At 40.4% G+C, this 22357-nt stretch overlaps 1 protein-coding gene across 2 annotated transcripts in view; it reads right to left on the bottom strand.

Annotated features, from left to right (window-relative positions):
• Positions 1-5173: 5173 nt before the first annotated feature.
• The window catches only part of ROR2 (receptor tyrosine kinase-like orphan receptor 2), a 165432-nt gene continuing 148248 nt past the window's right edge, over positions 5174-22357 (bottom strand). For both annotated transcript variants that reach the window (XM_014947663.1, XM_014947664.1), the window contains exons 5-9: positions 17523-17650; positions 14607-14921; positions 12620-12865; positions 10735-10937; positions 5174-8524 (exon numbers count right to left, since the gene is read on the bottom strand). In XM_014947663.1, coding sequence (XP_014803149.1) covers positions 7082-8524; positions 10735-10937; positions 12620-12865; positions 14607-14921; positions 17523-17650 — 2335 coding nt within the window. In that variant the 3' untranslated portion in view covers positions 5174-7081. The remainder of the gene's footprint in view (positions 8525-10734; positions 10938-12619; positions 12866-14606; positions 14922-17522; positions 17651-22357) is intronic.

The raw sequence follows: 22357 nt of genomic DNA, 5'->3' as shown, positions 1-22357 counted from the left end.
CTTAGATATTTATTTAATTTAAAACTCATATGAAAGTAATTAAATGTTAAACACATCAAGTTACAAAAAAACTTATTCATAACAACAGAGGAAGACAAAGATCCATACTATAGCCACAAAACATCAGACTACATTTGGAATAATCAGCCGGAACAATCTTCGCCATCAGTACAGACTAGGGGAGGAGGTATTAGAAAGCAGCCCTGAGGAAAGGGACTTGGGGGTGCTGGTGGATGACAAGCTGGACATGAGCAGGCAGTGTGCAGTTGCAGCCCAGAAGGCCAATCACATCCTGGGCTGCATCATATCACATCTAAATTAAATTAATGCTATGCACGTGAAATTGTTCTGTTTTTAAATGACTTAGAGACAGGTGCCTATGTGGTCAATTACTTCTTTAATTTGCCACTTGTTCTCCTACCCACCATCCCATTTGTTAATTACAACGTCTTTTGTTATTCTGAAAGGAATATCTTTTATTTGTTAGCAGTGGTGTATATCAAATAGTTACCTCTAAAGCAGACTAAGAATTACAGTTTGAGTTCTTCATTAGATTGTTAAAACTGATTGTTATGAACAAAAATTACAACAGCACCCAACATTTCCAGTGACTACTTTAGTAGTTTGAAATTTTCAAGAAGTCTATGTGAAGGGTGGCTCCTACAAAAAACCACCTTCTTCAGTAACAAATATAAAATATGTGGCAACAAAAGCACTTTCTGTAAATCTCTATGGTGATTATTTATTACTTGGTGTCTGGAAACAAATATTCAATTAAATGAATGTAGTAATTTTAATCTAATTTTTTCCCCCTAATTCTGCCACTTTTAGAGTTAACAAGAGAATCTACTGAACAGACAAGTTATTTCCAGTTTTAGACGCAGGTCTTAAAAAGGACAGTTAAACCATCAGGTATACTGTAATTGAGATAAAGTTCCTCTTTCAGATCAATAGAAATGAGAAGTAACTACATAGGATTCTGAGTTTCCTCAGCATTGTATTATTTTAAATTCCGACTCTCCTGGAGATTTACAGCCCTGTGAACCCCATACCATTTCCAGCTCCTTCCATAACCTCAGTTGTATTACTTCCCTCTGCTTATGCAATCTTGCATTATTCAGCTAAGATTTAGAGCCATGTTTTTTTGTTTTTTCATTTAAAGCAACTGACAGGGCCTGGGTCGGGAAGAGCACTGAGATGCTCAGCGTGGGTGTTGGAAGGAGAGTGGGAGTGTAACTATCACAGTGACAAACCCTCCTGCAAGTCCTACCTGGGGGCAGCACCCCATGGGTGTTGCTAGGGGGTACCTTGTGTCAGGCTCACCTTGTGGGTCTTTTCCTGGCACAGCCCCAAGTACTGTGACAGACTGGAAGGAGCGCCAAGGAAGGACTTCACTTTGTACTAGGAGTGACTTGGTTTGGATTCAGAGCTGGAAAAGACCTCACACAGCCTTGGAGCATCTGCACACCTCAGAGAGGGAAAAGAGAAGAACATTCCCCAATGAACTGCAATTGTCTGAATATGCATTGCCTCTTGCTGTTTTGTGTCTGTTTACATGTGTGTGTATATATGTGTGTATGTGATTGCACATACTCGTATTTCATTTCATGACCATGAACATAGAGCTATTGCCTTATATTCCAGGATATTTTTAGTTCCAAAATCAGGCATGTGTGAACATATGCACACACAAAAGTTGCCTTCTATTTTAGGCAAAGTAAGCCAGGGGGTCCAGCATTCTGCAGTGGGAACCTGGTGTTAGGAGACCCCACCATGTATCTGTCAAAAATGGAGCAGTGTCTATGGAGTCCAGACACTACAACTCTTCAACATCAAACTATGTTCCAAGACAGGAATATTAGGTGTGAAATGTTTTTACAGAATTTTTCTGGAAAGAAAACCAACTCTCCTACATTTTCTCACAGTACATTTTGACCTAGAGAAAGATCTGCCTGACCAGAATATCATGGACTTCTTTTATCTTGCCAGCTGAGCACATTTAGTATTGCTTGATAGTCCCTAGATTGCTCAGACCTCATATTGCTGATTGAAGAAGCCAATGACTGTTGTATCTGCAATCTGGGCAAAACAGAAAGATTACACAAAGTCACTTTTGAAAAAATGAGAACTAAATGCAGTTTTCTCATAAGACTAAACCTCGTCTGCTGAGCCACGTCATTGTTCGTGCTGTATGCTACTACTCTTCTAATCTTCTAATACCCCTTTTCCAGTGTCTGAGAAAATCTTCAAAACTTCATTCCTGCCATTCCACTAATACTTTATAGATTTATTTATAGACCAGTAACATACATTGTTCATTACAGTAAGAATGTAGTCACCCTTTTCCTCAAATACAGGGTGGATTTTCTAGTGGATTTTTTTCTTCATATTTTGGGTAACTGAAATGCGGTTTTTGAGAACAGCTTGTGGTAGAGTTTGTATGACTAGAAACAGAGAGTTACTGTCTATGCAGGGTCAAAGTACAACTTCAAAACAGTAAAGCACAGCTTTATTTGAAGATAGAACTGTGCTTGTAGCTGGGTGCTTCATCCTTACATCTGACATCTTTTGAGAGTGCTCCAACTCAAAAAGTGTTCCTGAGCTCTCCCCTAGAAAGCATCAAACCTCTTCCCTTTATTCCCACATGGCTGAAGTGAGATGATTTCTCTGAACACAGAAGCAAGTGACATCTAATGAAATCCCTAGATAATAAGCGAGAAACAAATTCAAATTCATATGTCTACTAAAATTTTGAGGTACTGTTACTGTGAAGTAATTTCCCTTTGACTTACTATGATGTTTGTACCTATGACAGATACAGAAAGCAAAGGATTCATAACTCCACAGTGAACATGTCCTTCTGGATCAGACTTTAGGGAAACCATTAGATGAAAGTGAAAGTAGTGACATTTAGATAAAGGTGAAGGAATGAAGCTGCCCATCAAAGCTCGTAATAGCAAAGCCTATTTATACTTACCAGTTTGCACTGTGGTTGAATTCTCTCTTCTTACACAGATGTTTATACTGAAGTGCTTATGGTTTTGTTTTCTCTGTAGTCCCAATAGATGAAAACACCCTGCAATAACCCAGATTTTGGGCAATATTAGAATCATGGAATTTTCTAGGTTGGAAGGGACCTTTAAGATCATCTAGTCTAACCATCAACCTAACTCTGATAAAAAAAGACCACCAATAAACCATGTCACTAAGCACTATGTCTACCTGTCTTTTAAATACCTCTAGGGATGGTGCCTCAATCACTTCCCTGGGATTCAGGGGATTCAGATTAGTGTTCTTGCCAGGCTGTACTAGCATGGTGGAGAAGATGTGCATACATACAGTCATTTAAGTTTCCCCTCTCAGACTATGAATCATCTTTAATGAATTTCCAATCAATCTCGAATCAATCCTGCCCTGTGATTTCAAATCCATTCCCCACCTGCCCCCATATGCTTTTGCAAACAGGGACCCACACTTGTTTTCAGGCACAGGTAGACGCCCTGTTGACCAAGGCACTGTTGGGTCCTACAGACCTTTGGTTCTTTATCCTCTGGGACACATGAACCCTAAGAAAGTCCTGTTATGATCAAGACTTTGCCTTGGTACTCGTGACTGTGCTACAACCAAAGCCCTCCTGCCTCATGTTTCAGCTTTTCTCTCCTTACCTCTTCCTCACCAGGACTCACGAATATGGGCATTGCAGACCTTTAGATTTGCTGATGCTGGGTGGATCTCCAGCCCTGCCAGGGATCTGTTCAGCACAGGGGTATTTTGTCTTACCCTGAGGTGAATTCCAGGAGCGTTTTCATGCTCAGCAAGCATAGGCTGCACATGGCTCCTTCCATCTCTTTCTCCAACAGCTCTTTCTTCACAACAATATGAGCCAAGATCAGAGACCTGCACCATATCAGAGAGCTGGACTTGAGAGAGGAAAGCTAAACTAGTTGGGATGGGTCGGGGGAGGGCACACACCAAGTCCAGTGTCATAAACACTGGAGATGGGGAATACGCAGTCTCTGTTAGCCACAGCCTCCTGCATATCAGTGGGCTGCTGCAAACATTACCAGTGCTCTATCCACTTTTCCAAGGTCAGTGCCTATCTTCTTAGGAAGATCATATTGGCTGAAGCAGAGTAGGGAACTAGCAAGAGGCAAGAGAAAATTTTTGAAACATCCCACACTCTTCTCAAAAACTTCTTGTCCTCTCCTGGTCATCCAGACCTATATTTCTTGTGCCACCAGGACAAACTCCAGCTTTGCTAGCCCTGGCAGGAAGAAGTAACTTTGCATGCCCTAGTGAGCAGCATTGTGCTGGCTTTACTGGGTCCCAACCCTTCCCTCCCTTCATCTCACCTTACCACCTCATTTCATCCACTTACCACCACATCCCTTCCCAACTCTTCCTTGCTTCCAGATCTTGAGAAAAGGAGATCCTGACTCCAGCTGTGTCTTCACAGACATCACTTAAGCAGGGAGTAGCCTGGGGAGTTGCAGTACAAGTTATTGCCAATACGTATGACTTAGAATAGCCACTAATGTGTTGTCAGTGGTAACCACTTGTGCAGAGGTGCTCACCCAAGCTGCAGATGAGGTGTTTGCACACTGTAATGACTCTGACTGTTTCAGCTTAGGGAAGTGCATCCATATCAACAGATGGTAGAGAGCGCTTCTGCAGTACTGTCTATGTCACCAAGCCTGGCCTAGAGAGTTGTATACTGCTCCTCTACCGTCATTTTGAGAGCACATCCACATCTTAGTGGGGATGGGACAGTCAGTATAGGACTATTTTTTCTGACTATAGTGATTTGTAGGCCTGAATTTATGAGGCTTGAAGAAGGGAATTATGAGTCTTCCAAACTGCATACAAAACACCCAAAGCTGTAATGCTCTTTGATTCTTAGAAATGGGCTGAATTTCAGACAATGCTGTACAGAAGCTTCCACTGACTGCCATTCATGCATGTGTTGTATCTGCTCTCTCACTGATGCATCTGTGGTGTAACCAGACCATTTAACTCTCCATTTTTCAGGCAATAAGGTAGCAATGGAAGGCAATGTAGTTGATTAACAAAGTTCATTAATCTGAGAACATGAAACCTAGAAGAGAAAAAGAACTTTAAAAAAGAACTTAAAGTAAATAAACTTCACTCTTTTTTTTTTTTTTTATTTATCCTTTATTTAGTAATAGCACCCAAAGCTGCATATATTAACACAAGTAGTAAAGCTTTCATATTTTATTCCTACCAGTGCATTTCCAAATCCAGGTGAAATGCTGGAAATAAGTAATGCTGCCATACCATGAACACAGGGTGTAGATCACAATGATACACAACTTACAAGTGAATCCTAATGTAATAAAAAGTTGTAGTTTAGGTATGAAACCTGCACAAGGAACTGTGGCTATTTCTATTGCCACAAAGGACCGTAACAAAACAGCAGCTGTAAGAACTATCAAGATAACATACTTAATCATACTTTTTGCATCACTTTATTGAATACTCCATGTTGGATGTACCACTTATAGTTATAATGTGTTGCCTACAATGCTGCCATGAGAATGTCTGTTGCTTGTACTACAGAAAGGGTCATGAAATGTATGGACCTGTTTGCATGTTTAACAAAATAAAACAGCAATACAATAAAACTGCACCACGTGATTATTGTAAATGGTTAAGTTATAAAGTCACTCATTCAAAAATCCAAATATTTCAATGAAAAAAGTATATAAAATGTAGTAAAACATAAATTACATTTAAAGGTCTGTACATGATTCATCCTGCAAATAGAAGCACAAAACCAGCATTTTGTACAGTATTGCTTATTTTGGCCTTCTAAAGTTCAAAGGTTCATTTTCACTAAAGAGGCAGGAAAAAAACACGGTTTCACATGCAATCCAGCAGTAATTGCGGTAAATCAAGTAAGTCTATAACCCCGCACAAACCCCAACACTTTTACAATGTAGGAACATATATATGGAGCCATTTTCTATACTTGATAACAAATATGCAATTAAAATTGGATTGTTAAGTTAGTGCACACCTACAATATCCCCTACAATATCCCCATTTTTGGTTAACAGTGTATTAAGGCTGCTTGCTGCTGAAAATACACAGCACAGAAGGAATATTTTCATCCATGAATGCAGTCAGACGATCTCATCTGGAAGCTTCTGTCACAGTCATTCATTGGGAATGATGAAAGAAAGCCATCCTCTCTCCTCTCATGTTATTCCACAGGATGTTGTGGATGCTATAAGTTTATGTGAGTTCAAAATCATTTGGATAAATTCATGGCATAAAATTCCATCAAGGGCTATTAAACAGAAAAAAAAATCCACTTCTGGCTTGGGAAGTCCCTAAGCCACAAATTGCTGGAGGCTGGGGAAATACCCTGGAGAAATTCTACAAGGGAAATTGCCCTTGCAGTCTTCCCTGGGCAGACATTATTGATGGCCTTTCAAGACATGCTACTGGGCTGGACAGGCCCGTGGTCTCACTCAGCACAGCCAATTTTATGTTCATTTTCCCTACTTTTCTGGTTATCATAATAGAAACAAGGATCAGTATTCTCAACTTGTTATTTTTTCAGACTCAAAAAGCAAACAACAACATTGTGTTCATTATATCAAAGAGATAAATACTATAAACTAAGCTGTCCATCACATCCAGGGCACTTCTTTTTGCTTAGAGCAATTCTGTAACCATAGTTGGATTCCTTTTTGTGTTATTGATTTCAGCATAATTCACTAACATTACACTCACATATCATGACATACATGATGTGCAATGCTACTCTGCAATACGTTGCACAGCAACAGTACATAACTGAAAAGCAGCTTCCCTCAAGAACTGTAGGACAGTAAAAAAGAATAAACCCAGCAATTCTATACCATCATATTTGCAAAATCTGATGGTTGCAATGGTCAATAAACCTGGTATATCATTACTGCTGCACTTTACATGGGTGTAGGTTTTTTAGTTTTGTTTCTTTTAGTTAGATCAAAATCACGGCCATTAAGCCTAAGGATCTACAGTCTCAACGCACGGCAGTGATGTGAAATTCATACTAATGAGGCCAAATTCCTTAGGCTTCCGATTGAATTTCTGCTTCGTCTGTATGAAGTGTGTCATTATCGCCCAGCAATTCTGTTTCAGGCACAGAGCCCTCCTCTTCCTCCTCCTCCTGGACGGGATTCTGGGCAATGTCTTCTGTTCCATTGTGTGTGTCATCTGTGCCCTCGGAGAGCAGAGCAGCCCTGTCAGCCATTGATGCGTTGGAAGGTGCCGTTGTTACATAGCCTGTGCTAGTGGATCCGCTCCCACTGTGGTGGGAGCCTGGTTTGGGAATGATCTGGGGAGGCATTTGCTGAGGAGCCATTTGCATTGGAATTTGGACAGGGTAAAAATTTGGCAAGTAAGCACCATAGGCAGGCATTGGCTGGTAGCCATTGACTGGAATGTAGAGCTGAGGAGGTGGGACCATTGGTCTCATCTGCCCTTTCATTTGTATGAACTGCGGTTGAGGGAAAGCTGGAGTTTTCTGCTTTGGTCCAATGTACCTAGCATTGCTGACGTTGCTAACAGGGCTTGTGCTGAGAGAACTTGTTTGTGTGGTGTTGCTTGCCCCAGAGGTTTGTGCTGAGCTGTTATAATTAGAAAGGTTTCCCCATGTTCTTAGTCTGTTGTGTATATCTTTAAATCTTGGTCTTCTGTTGGGAAATTCATTCCAACACTCCAACATCAAAGTGTATATCCATGTAGGGCAGTCATCAGGACATGGCAAAACCTGTCGGTTCCTGATCATCTCAATGACATCCTGGTTAGAATAACCACAGTAAGGCTGCAGGCCGTAGCTGAAAACTTCCCACAACACAACTCCATATGACCATATATCCGAATCAATAGAAAACTTGCCATACATAATAGCCTCAGGGGACATCCACCGGATAGGAAGAAGGGAATTTCCCATCAGTTTGTAGTAATCAGCAGCATAAACTTCCCTGAAAAGTCCTAAATCAGATATTTTCACGTTTAGTTTATCAAACACTAGTATATTTCTGGTGGCCAAGTCCTTGTGGACAACGTGGTGGCTTGAAAGATATTCCATTCCTGCAGCTATCTGAGTTACGATGTGGAAGAAATCTGCTGGTTCCAGGGTTGATTTTACTGTCTTGTCATCATCAGTGCTCCCAACATCTGAATGGGGAGATCTCATCACCAAGAACTCATGGAGGTCACTGTGGGAACAATAACTAAAAATCATGCTTATGGGTTGTTCCTTCGTCACTATTCCCAGCAAACAAACAATGTTTGGGTGCTGTAATCGTGATCTCATCATTGCCTCATGTTTGAATTCTTCCCGAAGAGCCAGTTCTGCTTTGTCTTTGAGTGTCTTGATAGCAACAGCTTGTGTTTGTTCACCTGGTGCTGTACCAAAAAGATGCCCCTTATAGACTTTGCCAAATCTCTCCTCTCCTAACTCCTCCATAAACCGCACAGTGGACAGATTGATTTCTTTAAGTTTAGCCTGAAATCAAGTAAAGAAAATAAGTCAGTAAAAAATCATAATGTTTTCTAAACAGAACTTCTTATTAAATAAAAGCTCCCAGTGATTAGATGCTTCAAATGGAAGATAAATTGGGCCAAAATGACTTTTTAGCTTTTTATATATTCACATCAGTATATTGATTTTACAGTTGGCCTTGAAATGAGTTATACTATTGTCAGATGTGTAAATTGAGTTATGCTGCAAGATTATGAGTATAATTATTTTTCAAAGGAGCAACCATATTTCTGGAAAGCTAAATAAATAATTGGTTCAGAGTAAATCTGGCAAACTATTATGTCTATAAACTGCAGCTGCACTTGCCCTACAGATCTGCACAGAGATGCCCACTGGACATCTGTCAGAAAAGCTGTGGGCCACTGGCTGAGGAGGTGGCAGTCTCAGGGTGAACTGTAGCATCCTTTCCAGCGGAAGGCGGAATAAAATCTCTCTCTTCCAGTTCTGAAGTAGTGGTTACATCCTTTCTCCTCCATTACGCTACAGGAATGAGCTCATGCTAGTTTTGATGAAGAAGGGGGTAGAAGAGGATCAGAAGGAAGAAGGAATTTCTCTTTGGTATGTGAAGGAAAAAGTGGCAAAGCCAAGAGTGAGAAATTCCCAGAGCCTCCCTCCTGCAGCTGGTGGGGAGAGCAAGAGAGTTTGTGATGGTGATCTAATGGGTCTGTCCTGACCAGTGTGTGCTGCAGGAGTCCCCAACCGACCCAGATGTAGCTGGCAGAACTTCACAGAGAGGGCACCTCAGCAGGAGGGAGTAGGGCAGGCTGTAAAGAGGATTTAACAGGCGATTTGGGAAAAAGCTCTGATTTTAATGAACAAAAACTATGGACCAGACCAGACATTTTTGAGCTGTTAAAGAAGTTTCTTTGCCCTAGTTTTCCCATAGCAGAGTCTCAGGCAATATCCAATGATCTAAAGAAAAAAAATAATTTGTTTGAGTGGTACAGCAGCAAGGACAGCTCAGGCTGGGTGCCGCTGAAAAAGACCCAGAACCTAGGAATTCCTGGTCAATCATATCCTTACAATTGATGCATCTGCCCCTCATGCGTTCTTCACACATACCCCTTATCCAACAGTAATTTGTGATCTGGGTGTTCTTATTCCTTATTGGATTCATTCGCTGTTTCCAGAGGGGTCACTAACTGTTCTTACCTTGGGAAGTTGCATCCTCTGCTGACAGTATCTTCCTTACCTACTGGCTTGTACCAGTCTCAGGGCCTTCTTTTATCTAACTAAGTAGAAGTTCAAAAAAAGTTGAACTTATCCAGGTGAAGTTCATGGCTTGCAGCCTAAGGCTTCAGCAACTTTACCTACTTGTGCTGAGTGAGTTCTATATAAGTAGTACACCAGTGTGGGCTAGCACTAAATGACTAACTCTAAGTGATTAATTTTATTTAAACTGAACCATTAATACTCCCTATTCCTTTAGACCAGCACAGCCCAGACTCAGACATTAAACCTCCTCCTTACCACACAAAATCAATGCAATTTGTTACAACTGGTAATATCCCAGAAATATTCTAGAGTTTCCTGAATAGGTGTTGCCAATTGTTCCAAATTGAGCATTATTTCTTTTGAGTTTTCATCTTGTAAATGTTGTGATGAAAAATTCAACATCAGCTCTGAACAGGATTTTAGTGCAGAGATCAGTTAGTGACTTGCAGGAGCTGAGGCTGTAGGCAGAAGTTCAAAGCCATTTTCATTTCACTGTCCTCTGTGATACACAGCCTTAGAAACACGTTGCACCCCAGCTCAACTCCCTGCTCAGTAGTGGTTCAGAATACCAGGGACAGATTAGACAAGAAATCCCACCATGCATCCTGCTTTAAACAAGCAAACCGGACACGTTGTTACCAGGAGAGAAAATGAGCTCCAGGCTGAAGAGTGGATCAGAAATAACAACATTTCCAGTCACTGAGACCACATGCAGAATCAGGACTGATAGGTAAAGGCAGATATCATAAAATACTTAGTCCTGAAAGCTGTTGCCTGAGGCCAGGAATTCTAGATAGAGCTAGGGAGTGTAAGACCTGGTTTTCGCTGAGTAGATGGCCAATGTGGTATGAAAATTAGGTCCCTTATGACATGACGCAATCTGAACACCCACAACCTGGCACACTGAAAATCATGATGCTTTGGAAATATGTGGCCTTGGCAAACTCTGGGAAAAATACCTGTTTATGTTGATTAATGAGTGGCATTTCCATGTCCTGGCTAGGAGATGCCATCAGCTGGCGGCACTGTGGTGTAGCAGCAGATGCCTTCTGCTTGTTTCTGCACATACAGACAAGGAAGAAAAGGCAGGCGATAACCAGAGGGATGGCTATGCTGGGAACCAGGATATACAGGATTCCCATTTTACTGTTGTCATGTGGACCTGTCGGGCACAGAAATGTTCATTGTTTACAATAAGCATTTTTAATGTATTTAATAGTAAAGAAAAACCAAACAAAACCAACCCAAACCCAGTATAATTATTGATACTATATTTTAAACAAAAAGTAAACTTCTGTAGCTTGAAAGCAGAAGTCACATTACTGTCTACCCCTTCTTCATAATTTTCCATTAAATATTTCAAAGAAATTTGAATGGACATAGCAACTAGCAGTATGAAGATAAACTAGGAGCCCCATATTTAATGTATTGACTGCAACAATATGTGGTTTATTTCACTTTATTTTTGAGGCTTCTGGTTGTGGGAACTGTAGAACATAGACCAGAGTATCATTGCACTATCTTGTTTGGGGGATAAAAAAACCAAGTGAGTAGCTTTTATCACAATATATAGAGCAGTCAACTCAATGTGATAAGCTGCAGCACAACACTGTGAATCTGGCTTTCTTGCCCAACTTCAGCCATTTAATCAGCACTTTGCCCACTTTTTACCTCCACTAGTACTACTTCTATGCCTGCTTCTATGCTTACTAGAATAAATCTACTTTCTCACTGGCAGAGATATAATTTGTTCTGTACTTAATAGAATTAAAGTGCTTTCATATTACAGTGAGACAGACATGAAAAAACCATCAATACCCTTAATGAGACTGCTCTGGAATCTTCCAAAATCACTGTTTTCCTTACATTTGAGACTCTAGGAAAGCATAGTGCTGTCCAAAATCCTTATTGGAACTGCCTGGGATGTTTTCTGCAATCCTTGACTTTGTTATTTGTGTCTACTGCTTTCATCACAGTGATATCCCAGGGTTATCTTTACGCAATGTTACATGCAATGTAGAAGTTTACTATGAATGTCAAATCATGTTACTGTTAAAAAATGAAGTAACTAAGAAATTTTGTATCAGTTTTTTGTGCTGTTAAATATCCTGCCAATCTGTAACAAAACCACTTTTATGACTTCTATGGTACATCTGTTGCTGCAGAAAACATGTTTTTCTTCCTAATGAAGCATGGTATTAAGTTGCTTTGTTGTGCCCAAAGACTGTTACCACTGTAACAGCTCTAGAGTGAAGGCTGTACTAATACGGGGAACTGAGTGGGACAGTATTAAGCTGTGAGAGCTGTGCTTTTTATTTTTGCTATCAGTTGTGCAGCACAGAGCCACTGGCAGCTAGTGTAGGACTTTTTTGATATCATCTTTTTTTATGACATCTCTGCTTCTGCGCTTCACAAGGTTTCCTTCAAACCAAGCACGGCGTTCTATCTCCCTCTACAGGATCTGAAAATCCTTGCTGCCTGCTAGGTGCCATACAGAGCAAAAGCAATATACCACTGAGTAGTATGAGCAAAGCAAACACATATAGGTGATAAGTACGTCTAGTCTGGCATAGTTAGAATACAAATTGCAGTAGTATCGTTAATTATTATCTCAGCTTAAGCACCCTAGACTTATTAAAAAGTGTCATAATATCTCAGTTACAAGTTCTGATCTCCAGAAAATATTAAATACCTACAACACAAACCCAAGGTGCCTCATTACAGCAAGTGAAACATTTGAAAGCATAACCCTCTTAAGTGAATTGTACTTGTAAAAATAGGGAACATTCAAAATTGCACAGGATTCAGGACAGTAGTAGGGGGAAAAAGAAAGAGAATACATACTACAAGAAGGTATGTCACACAGTTCCATGCGTACGTTTTTATTCTTTGTAAAACACCAGGGCCCATCCATCTGACCTCCAGGATTTCGGCAATATGCATGTCCTCCACCTAGCTCTGGGAACTGTGTGCTTGTCAGATCGTGGCTGTGGGGACTCTGGGAGTCCCAGAGTTGGCAAGTGTGGCCAGACTTGGTAACACTGACTGTCCCTCTGTAATCTGCTCCAGAACCATTGTAGCACTGATGATCTGCAACATAGGGTTTGAGAAAAAGTTGCAAATAACAAAACAATCAAGAGCCAACAAGACCAAAAGGATAGAAGTGCATAGACCATGTATGAAAAAATGCTTGAATTTAGGTACTTCAGGATTTAAATGAAAGCTGTGGGTTTTGAAATAACAGTTCTGTGAGTGTCTTTGCTCTTACACCCAGTTATTTCTGCATTCTCCCCTATAATGCCTCAGCTCTGTGACTATAAACACTTATATAAACATTTGGTAACTCCGAATGCAAGCTGATACTAAGAAACATATATGGACCTTTAGATACAGGACAAGATAAGTTAAACTAAGTTAGAGATACGAGTTTCATTTCAGCAAAAGTCTTCAGATGCCAACAGTATAAGTTTCTCACCACTTTTATTTCTCATAATCTTCCTGTCTTCCTCACACTGCTTACTTCCTAAAGAAACCAGTGCTGCATTTTCTAAAGCCTCTTGCCCATTTTTTTTTTCCTTCTTTAGAAAAAAGGGATTCAGACTTTTCTTTAGATAGATCACTTTCATATATGGTGGACCCTTTGCTGCTATTCTTTTTGAGTGCTTGTCTCCCATATGTATGAACTGAACTGAATCATACATTTTTCTGTATATTTGTAACATTAACTTCTCCATTTTCCCAAGTCACCCTCAGTAATCCAGCTCTCTCAAAGCCCTTCCTTCAAACCCCCAGGTACTCAAGTCACAGCTGTTCCACCAGACCAAGCATTGCTGCCTCTGAGGATTACAGATGACTTGCCAGACTTTTTGTTGGTTTTATTCTCATTCCTTTTTCTTGATACCTCTTCCCAGCCTGCTTCATCTCTGTCATCATTTCCTCAGTTATTTCTCCTTCTCAGCTACACTAGATTATTTCCTCACAAGCACACAGCTAGTCTTCTGTGCCCACCATGATGCCATGACCCTGCTCCTAGCTGTGGGTTCAGACAATGGATTCAGAATAATCTTATTACACTTTGAACTTTAAACATCTTTAGTCTCTTGGAGCTTTCTTGTAACATTCATTGCAGGGAGTGGTGATTAATTGCTAGGAAACAGAGTAGGCAGAAAAATTGTCAGCACATAACTTCTGACAGCTAGCAGCCCTTCTACTCCTGGATGCAAATTCACAGAGGTGAGATCCATGTTTTCACTCATCCTGTATAGGTGAAGAAAGACAATTACACTCCATGCTCCATTTACAGGAGTGGAGTTCCACATAGAAAGAAGAAACATAAATATTTTAATTTCTTAACAGATTTTTCCAGTGAATCTTCTACCGCTCATTTGAGGTTTATTGATAGGTAAACAGAACTCACAAATAGCAGTATGGACTAATTCAGAAAGGCAGGGTCTGAGCCAGAGGTGTGGGCAGGCACGTGGGAAGCGAAGCCTGCAATGCTTTGCTGCCCCTCGCAAATCTGAGTCGAATCCATTGTGTGCACAAAAATTTTATAGCCCAGAATGGCTGATATAACCTTTTCAGTACTAAGCAGCATCCTTTAAACTTCCTTGCTATCCTAACTGTACCTTAAAACACTGCAAGGTTGTGGTCAGTATTAACATGATAAAAAGTAGTAGCATCCAGTATAGCAGTATATATGTGTGTGTGTGTGTATAAAAAAGTACTTTCTTTACCAAAAAAAAGAATGACTGATAAAATACTGCCTCACACCCAACCTGAGGAAGTAACAAACCCCACTTTTTCCCAGTGATGACACACCCAGACTTACATCGGCTGAGTCTCTCCACGGGGATCCCGATCCTTATGCAGTTGGCAGCTTCCAAGGTGTCAGGTCGTGGAAGATCCTCACACTTAGGCAACTGTAGCTGCATCAAGATGAGGGGGTTTGACCTAGCAATGTTGTACTCCTGCCTACAGAGATCATTTTCCAGAACTTCACATTCATCCCGGCACAGCTCCCGTGGCTTAGGGGTCCGAGAGCGCTCGTCACACAGTGGAAACACAAAGTGGCAAAAGGACGGTATAGCAAACCGTGAGCACTGATCAGACAAATGTGTAGAAGTGCCAATCATGGTAAATGCGGCTGGAAAGGAACAAAAGTATTGCTTAAGTATTAATACACAAAAAGGATGAGAAACAACATAATTTTCTTGTCGTTTGCCTTTTATAACTTCTGTCTTTTCTTGAAGGTCTGAAAGTTTTCTGAAGAGCAGGGAAATGAGGTAATTTCTGCTGTAAAGGAGAGCTGATAAATGCAGAAAGCAAACCTAGCATCCCAGTGTCCCACTGATGGCTGCTCAGAGCTTAGGACCCCAGTTCTTAGGAATTTACCCAAGTGACTAGCATTGAGCAAACTGTTGGCACTTGCCCTAAGTCTAACTTGAAAGGACAAAGAACAAAGGCAAGATACACCTGCCAGAATGCTGACACGTTTTTCCAAAGTTCTCAATTAGGTAAGATCTGAATGAGGTATACCTAGGTTCTTCTTCCTGTAGACATTTGATTAATAAACAAGGCAAGTGTTTTTCAAGTCCTGAAAGGCAAAAGGAAGTGTACCATTGTTATTTGAAGAGTTATTGCTAGTAACAGACATGAGAAGACTAAAAGGCAGCAATTTCGGCAAAAATTAATATAATCAATCTCAGCACACTGATCACGTTAAGATGTAGTCATAAGGGATTAGGAATTTAATCCTCCCCTTCAGCTCTCAGCATCTGCATACCAGCCTTTATCTGAGAGATTTCTTGCACACTGAAAAGATGGATGTGCATTTGCAGCATGTATCTGGGGATGAACAAAGCTTTAAATGCAGAAAAGTTAATTCCCACACTGGCAAGCATCATTTGTGAATGAGACTCGCTAGACTGCACTTTCCACCAATATACCCTGTTAAAAGAGAGGAAATGAGCAGTTCAAGACATTCAGCAGTCTATTTACAACCTACAAATCACTTCTTTCCCTCTTGTCCAGCTCTCTCCTCTCAAGCAAATACTTCCTGCTGCCACTTGCTATCAGAATGTCTCCTTTTTCTCCCTTCTCTTCCTAAACGTGACACATGCAACAAGCAGTCCCAACTCCAGCCTTTTGTGTTGTTTACACCTTTGCTTATTTTAATACAGGATATTAGCACAGGAATATCACTTTTTATTGGTCATGTAGGGAACACTCCATGCAAGGATGTTATCAGACCTTAAATGATAGCTGTGACATGTGCTTCTCCTGAAGACAAACAGGGAAAAAAGAAACCTGGGTGAGTGAAGCAGTCACTGTTTGCTATTTGAATTACCATGCTAATTTTTGTGAAGGCATTACAGAATTTAGATCAGCATGAGTGAAGAATGCCCAATTCACAACCATGTCTTTATTTGCATGAGGGACACAGAAGTTGGAAGGATGGTGTGGTGACATCTAAGGGGTCTACTTTTTTAGTTATTAAACAGATATTAAACATCTCAACAAAGACATTGCTAGCCACACACATCCAGATGTCAGGGGTCAGGCCTGTGTACTCTTTATTGTTGGCCTTCCAGTCTTTCAAGTCATGTCTCAAGTGTTTCTCCAGAACTGTCCTTTTTTTTTTTAATAGAAGGCTGCAATTCTCACCTAACCACTTGGCCAGGACTGAACAGCACCAGGGGCCGTAGAGACAAAGGGAATGTCATCAGCATGGCAGGGAAATGAAAATCCAGATTGAAAATTCCCTGTAGATGTAGCCTGTAATCTTATTATATGTTCTTGGTGTTGGGCAGTAGGTGTCATCATTTTCCATGTACAGCCTCCCCTGAATGCCCTATGACTCTGGCCAAAAGGACCTTCCACCAAAAACTGTTCTTAGGAAGTCTGGACAAAAGTATAAGCAAAATCTTTGCAGCAAAATCTCAACAGAAGGTTTATTTTTGTTTGTCTCACACATTGCCACAATTTCAAAAATACCCTGTCATTTGGGCAGAGAACACCCAGTTTTGCAATAACTCTTTTGTGTATAAGAAGACTCATAAGAACCATGTACGCTTTGAAATCCTCAGGGTTATTTTGCATAAGACATTTGGTCTCTCCGTCAGATGCATACAGTTTGAAATTGCCATTTTATTAATGGATTACCATTACTGCCTAGCTAGGCACTGGGCAGTTCTACATGATGTTTCACAATTCTCCTCAACTCCAGTACAGACACTCCCAGTCCCAACTTCCAAAAATCTAATTGATAATCAGTGGTATTAGGAATCTAGTAGCCAGGTCATTGATGTCCATGTTGCATATTCCAGAGACAATATTGATCAAATGCCATTTGATCAATAGGTATTTTCTGGAATATATCACAATTTTTGTTTGTGTTTGGGTTTTTTTGTTGTTTTTTTTTTTTTTAAAGGACATTATGAACCTGCTTCATAGAGTTACAAATTTAATCATTTCAGATAACTGAACATTTCCATATTGCTGAAAATTGCTGTTAAAAAGTCAGTGCTCAACATTTTACTTAAGGACATAGAAAAAACTTCTAACCTTCTACAGATATTCATCTTCCTTGCTTTAAATTTTGCTAAATGCATAAGAGGGAAACTGGCTTACATCCTCAAAACCTTAATATAAGGATAAAACTGAAAAAGATGATAACACTATTTATACCTGCATTCGGTACTTTCATTAATGCTTTTTGCACTGCTATAGAGATGTATAAGCTTACCAGTAATTCGGTTTTCAATTTCCCCTTGCATCTGGAGGGAGTCCACATAAATGGTCCTGTTTCCAATGATTCGTGCACATGCAATTCCCCTGTATGGCTGACAAAACCCGTCTTCGTGGTATTCTTCTCTGAAAAAGACAGGTTAGGATTTTATAAGCAGAAGTCTAGTTGTCCTCAATGATTTTTTACAAAATATATTCTTATAAAAGGAGAAAACCTCTAAAGACTGTAAGTCTGAAATGGTTCCATTCTCCAGGTACAGCTTTCTCCTCCAATTTTCTCTACACTACTTTAGAAACATAAATGAGGAACTCTGTAAGTAGTTTATAGACAAAGAAGTAAACCAAAACCCAAGATTAATTAAAAAATCATATGTTAATAGTAATGGCATTTGATTTTAATCTATTAAAAAGCTGGTAGACTAAGCTTGTTACATATCCCCATGCATTTTTGGCATCTAGCTGTCCCCAGTACAGGCAAACAGTTGGTTCTCTTCTTCCACCTCTCTCTCCCTTTCTTCATTTCTTGTATTAAACAGCAGAGGAGACCTTGCCAAGCTTTAATTAAAACACAAAATAATTTTTAATTCTAAACTAGGTAAACAGAATAAAAAGTAATCAAGGTTTCACCCTCTTTTCCTCTTCTCTCTGGTCAGAATCAATGCCAAATTTCTCTTCCAACATGTACCTTAATACATTTTTCAATGCAATGATGTTGTGGGTCAAATTTTACTCCCTTATATCAACATAAATATTTTAGCACAAAAGCACTAGCCTAATGGCTCAGTGGCTCAACACATCATCGCCAAAGCCCGGTAAATAATACAGAGCTGATCCATAGATCTTAGCTGTCTGAGTACTGAAAAAGTGCTTCAGAATGAACACGCTCTCAGAGTTAATATCCAGTATGCTGTGTGTTTCCTCTGGCACAGAACAGCCTCTGTGCTAAGATTCACCAACCTGCTGGATTCATATCATGTCATTCACTGCATGATGGACCAAAAAAGGCTTAAAACATAATCTAGAAAACCATGACTCTAGAATAAACCTAGGACACTCAAAAGCTTAATTAACTTTTGTAACTAAACAGTCAGTTCAAAAGTCTGAGGCACCTCTTCCATACCAGTGATTTTTGAAGTACTATAGCTTCAGCTAGGCAAAATCAGTATTATAGTATCATAGCTTCAGCTAGGCAAAATCAGCACAAAAATCTGCTGCCTAATGACAGCTAACCATGAGGAGCACATCACTCAACACCTATGCAGCTCATTATTTCCAATATCTTATTCTGTCTCTTTTTATTTTTTCTCTGCTATGTCTCCTTGATAAAGCTCATCTCTTCAGGAAAATGTTAACACCCTTTCTTAAAGTATAAACTCTTTAGCAGTGGAAGGTTAGAGATAAAGTGTAGCCAAAAGCTGGAACCATTTATCACCACAACAGCAGCATTTCTTCCTTTCCTCCCAGAAAAACCGTAACTTAACAGGACCTGATCCATCACACAACTGCTAAATAAACCAGGGTGATATTGTGTCTCATGTTGATCTTTATTTCCCATCACAGCATGATTGTTAAAAATTCATAAAGCAACGTTTTGTTTACAAACTCTGAAATAAGTTCTGCTTCCACAAAGACAGGTAAGTTTTTGATTATAGTAGATGAAGTAAAGGAGGTGTCTTTTGGGATCAATTAATTTCTGAAGTGAAATTCTTTTGCTCTCATAACAAAACCTTTAATTTTGCAACAATTGCATCATGCCTGAAGGGACAATAATATCAAAGCACTTTGTCTGTGCCTGTTTTATGATCCTTGACCACTTAACCATGAAGTCAGCAATTCCCATAAGGAGCTGAATGAATATGAAACCCCTATTTGACCTCCTTCTCAAGAGTAAATTCATACCCCTATCCTGCAGAACAAAGCCCACAATTTATCTAACTGAACCTGTACCTCACACTTCAATTCTCAGCGCAGGGCTATCTTGCCAGCATAAAAAAAAAAAAAAAAAAAAGAAACAACCCAAACAAAACTCTATAAAGAATATAAAAAATAATGCTCTAAACAGCATGGGTTTGGTGACAAGACCAATGTGATCTCTTACTTAACTCAGTTTATTTATTTCTGTCAAGAGCCTCTAAATACAGCTTAGATACTAAATATATACACATATGCTTCCCTCTCCCATGTTATAGTCAACTGCTGATTAAACTAAACTGGATATGACCATTACCATGGATGCAAGCGAAATTAAACTGTAACCTGATGTCAGATGCTCTGATAGAAGCTAGGCTGTTATTCTACATGCGTCTTTGTCAGGTCAGGCAACCCAGTGAATACAGTTTGACTAGTACTAGTGATTGACTAGAGTGCTCACAGAGCCACTTTCCAGCAGTCCTGGAAAACCAGGCAGGACCCAGCTGACTGGCGTCTAACAAATGTGATGAGTGTCCACAGGAAGGGCTGGACGGATAATCTGGAGAACTAGAGCCCTGTCAGTCTGACCTCGGTGCCTGGGAAGGTCATGAAACAGATCATCCTGAGTGCCATTAAGTGACACATGATGGACAACCAGGCGATCAGGCCCAGCCAGCACACGTTCATGAGAGGCAGGTCCTGCTTGACAAACCTGATCTCCTTCTATGACAAAATGACCCACTTGGTGGATGAAGGAAAGGCTGTAGATGTTGTTTACCTGGACTTTAGTAAGGCCTTTGATATGGTTTCCCACAGCATTCTCCTGGACAAACTGGATGCCCGTGGCTTGGATGGGAGTACTCTCCACGGGGTTAATAACTGGCTGGAGGGCTGGGCCCAGAGAGTGGTGGTGAATGGAATTAAATCCAGCTGAAGGCTGGTCATGAGTGGTGCCCACGGGGCTCCGTGCCACAGGCCCACAGCAACCCGTTCTCTTTAACATCTTTATCAATGATCAGGTCAAGGGGATTGAATGCACCCTCAGTAAGTTTGCAGACGATACCAAGTTAGGCAGGAGTATAGAACTGCTGGAGGGTAGAAAGGCTTTGCAGAGAGGTCTGGACAGGCTGGGATGAGGTTCAACAAGGCCAAGTGCTGGCTTCTGCACTTGGGTCACAACAACTCAATGTAGCGCTACAGGCTTGGGGAAGAGTGGCTGGAGATCTGCCTGGCAGAAAAGGACCTGGGGCTGATGGTCAACTGTCAGCTGAACATAAGCCAGCAGTGTGCCCAGCTGGCCAAGAAGGCCAACAGCATCTTTACCTGTATCAGGAATGGTGTGGTGAGTAGGACTAAGGAAGTGATCATCTCCCTGTACTCGGCACTGGTGAGGCCCCACCTTGAGTACTGTGTCCATTTTTGGGCCCCTCACTACAAAAAATACATTGGATTTTGTCCAGAGAAGGGCAATGAAGCTGGTGAGGGGTCTGAAGAACAAGTTTTATGAGGAGCGTCTGAAGGAGCTGGGGCTGTTTAGCCTAGAGAAAAGGAGGCTTTTCTCCTTATTACTCTCCACACCTAACTGAAATGAGGTTGTAGAGAGGTGGGTGGTTGGTCTCTTCTCCAAAGTAACAGGTGATAGGACAAGAGGAAACGGCCTCAAGTTACACCAGAGGAGGTCTAGATTGGATATTAGGAAAAATTTTTACACTGAAAGGCTTATTAAACATTGGAACAAGCTGCCCAAGAAAGTAGTGGAGTCACCATCCCTGTCGTCTACCCTGTCAGGTAGACATAGAGATTAGAGATAAGGTTTAGTGACAGTTTTTGTCAAGTGTTTGGCTGATGGTTGGACTAGATGATCTGAAAGGTCCCTTCCATCCTAGGCAATTCTATGACTCTATGATTCTAAAATTAAATTAGTCTTCTTAGGACAATAGTTGATTTCGACAAAGCTGCAGAAGTGGCAGCACTTAGAGTCTCCTTACAGATTACTCTTTCAGTCAGCACATAGTAAAACATCTGCATCAAAAAGCAAGCTGGGAGGAATCTGGTAAAACAGTGCAGGAGCAGAATCATGCTCAGTTCAGACAGAAGTCTTTGGAACCACGTGTGGCTTTGATTCATGCTCCAAGCCATATGCCAACAATTCAGCTGCTAATCAAACCAAGATTAAAAGCTGTTGAAAACAGGCAGAAATACTGACTCTTCAATTTCCTGCTGCTTGAGCTGTAAAGTCTGCTATGATCAAGAACCCCGGTAAAAGCAGAAATCTGACTTCACAAGAGTAATCGAGAAGAGTTCAATTTGTTTCCTTTGCAGAAATCTTACAAACCAACTGTCATAGGTACTTTTCTGTCTTTCTTCTTTATTGTTTCTTTCTGAACGTTTCAAGACGGCATTATCTTTTCTCACTAGTAATTTTCTTCCATTTTTACAAAACTATTTTTTTTTACAAAACAGAGTCAGGAACATCCTATGTGTTGATCTTTTTTCACCTTTGTTGGAGGGCGATCTCAAAGACAGTGCACCTGGAACATGAATTTTCTGAGCACTCAATTAGGATGGAGGAAATACATATTCTCCTACTGAGAGAACTCTCCTCCCAACTACTTGCCAGATGTTTAATCAGTTAGGATTTAAAAATTAAATTGTAAAGAATCTGACTAAATAGACCCTCTATTCCTAAAACCACAGCTTCCATTTTTTTAGGATAAATGCCATTAGTTTTCCAGGCCCATAAAGTGATTTTCTGCCAGAACAATAAAGTTAAGAACTAGCCTTTCTAATATAAAGCTAAGCAGGAGAGCCTTTCATTTTGGGCATGCACAAGTAACACCAAAACACTAATACTTCTTTTATGTCAACATGGTGTGTCTCTAAGATTCACCAGATTTGCAAGATCTGGAAACACCTTGAAGA

This window comes from Calidris pugnax, unplaced genomic scaffold (genome assembly GCF_001431845.1).
Source record: "Calidris pugnax isolate Ruff unplaced genomic scaffold, ASM143184v1 scaffold156, whole genome shotgun sequence".
Taxonomy (NCBI): Eukaryota; Metazoa; Chordata; class Aves; order Charadriiformes; family Scolopacidae; genus Calidris; species Calidris pugnax.
Note: the sequence above shows the minus strand (reverse complement) of the source record. Positions and strands in the feature narration are given on the sequence as shown.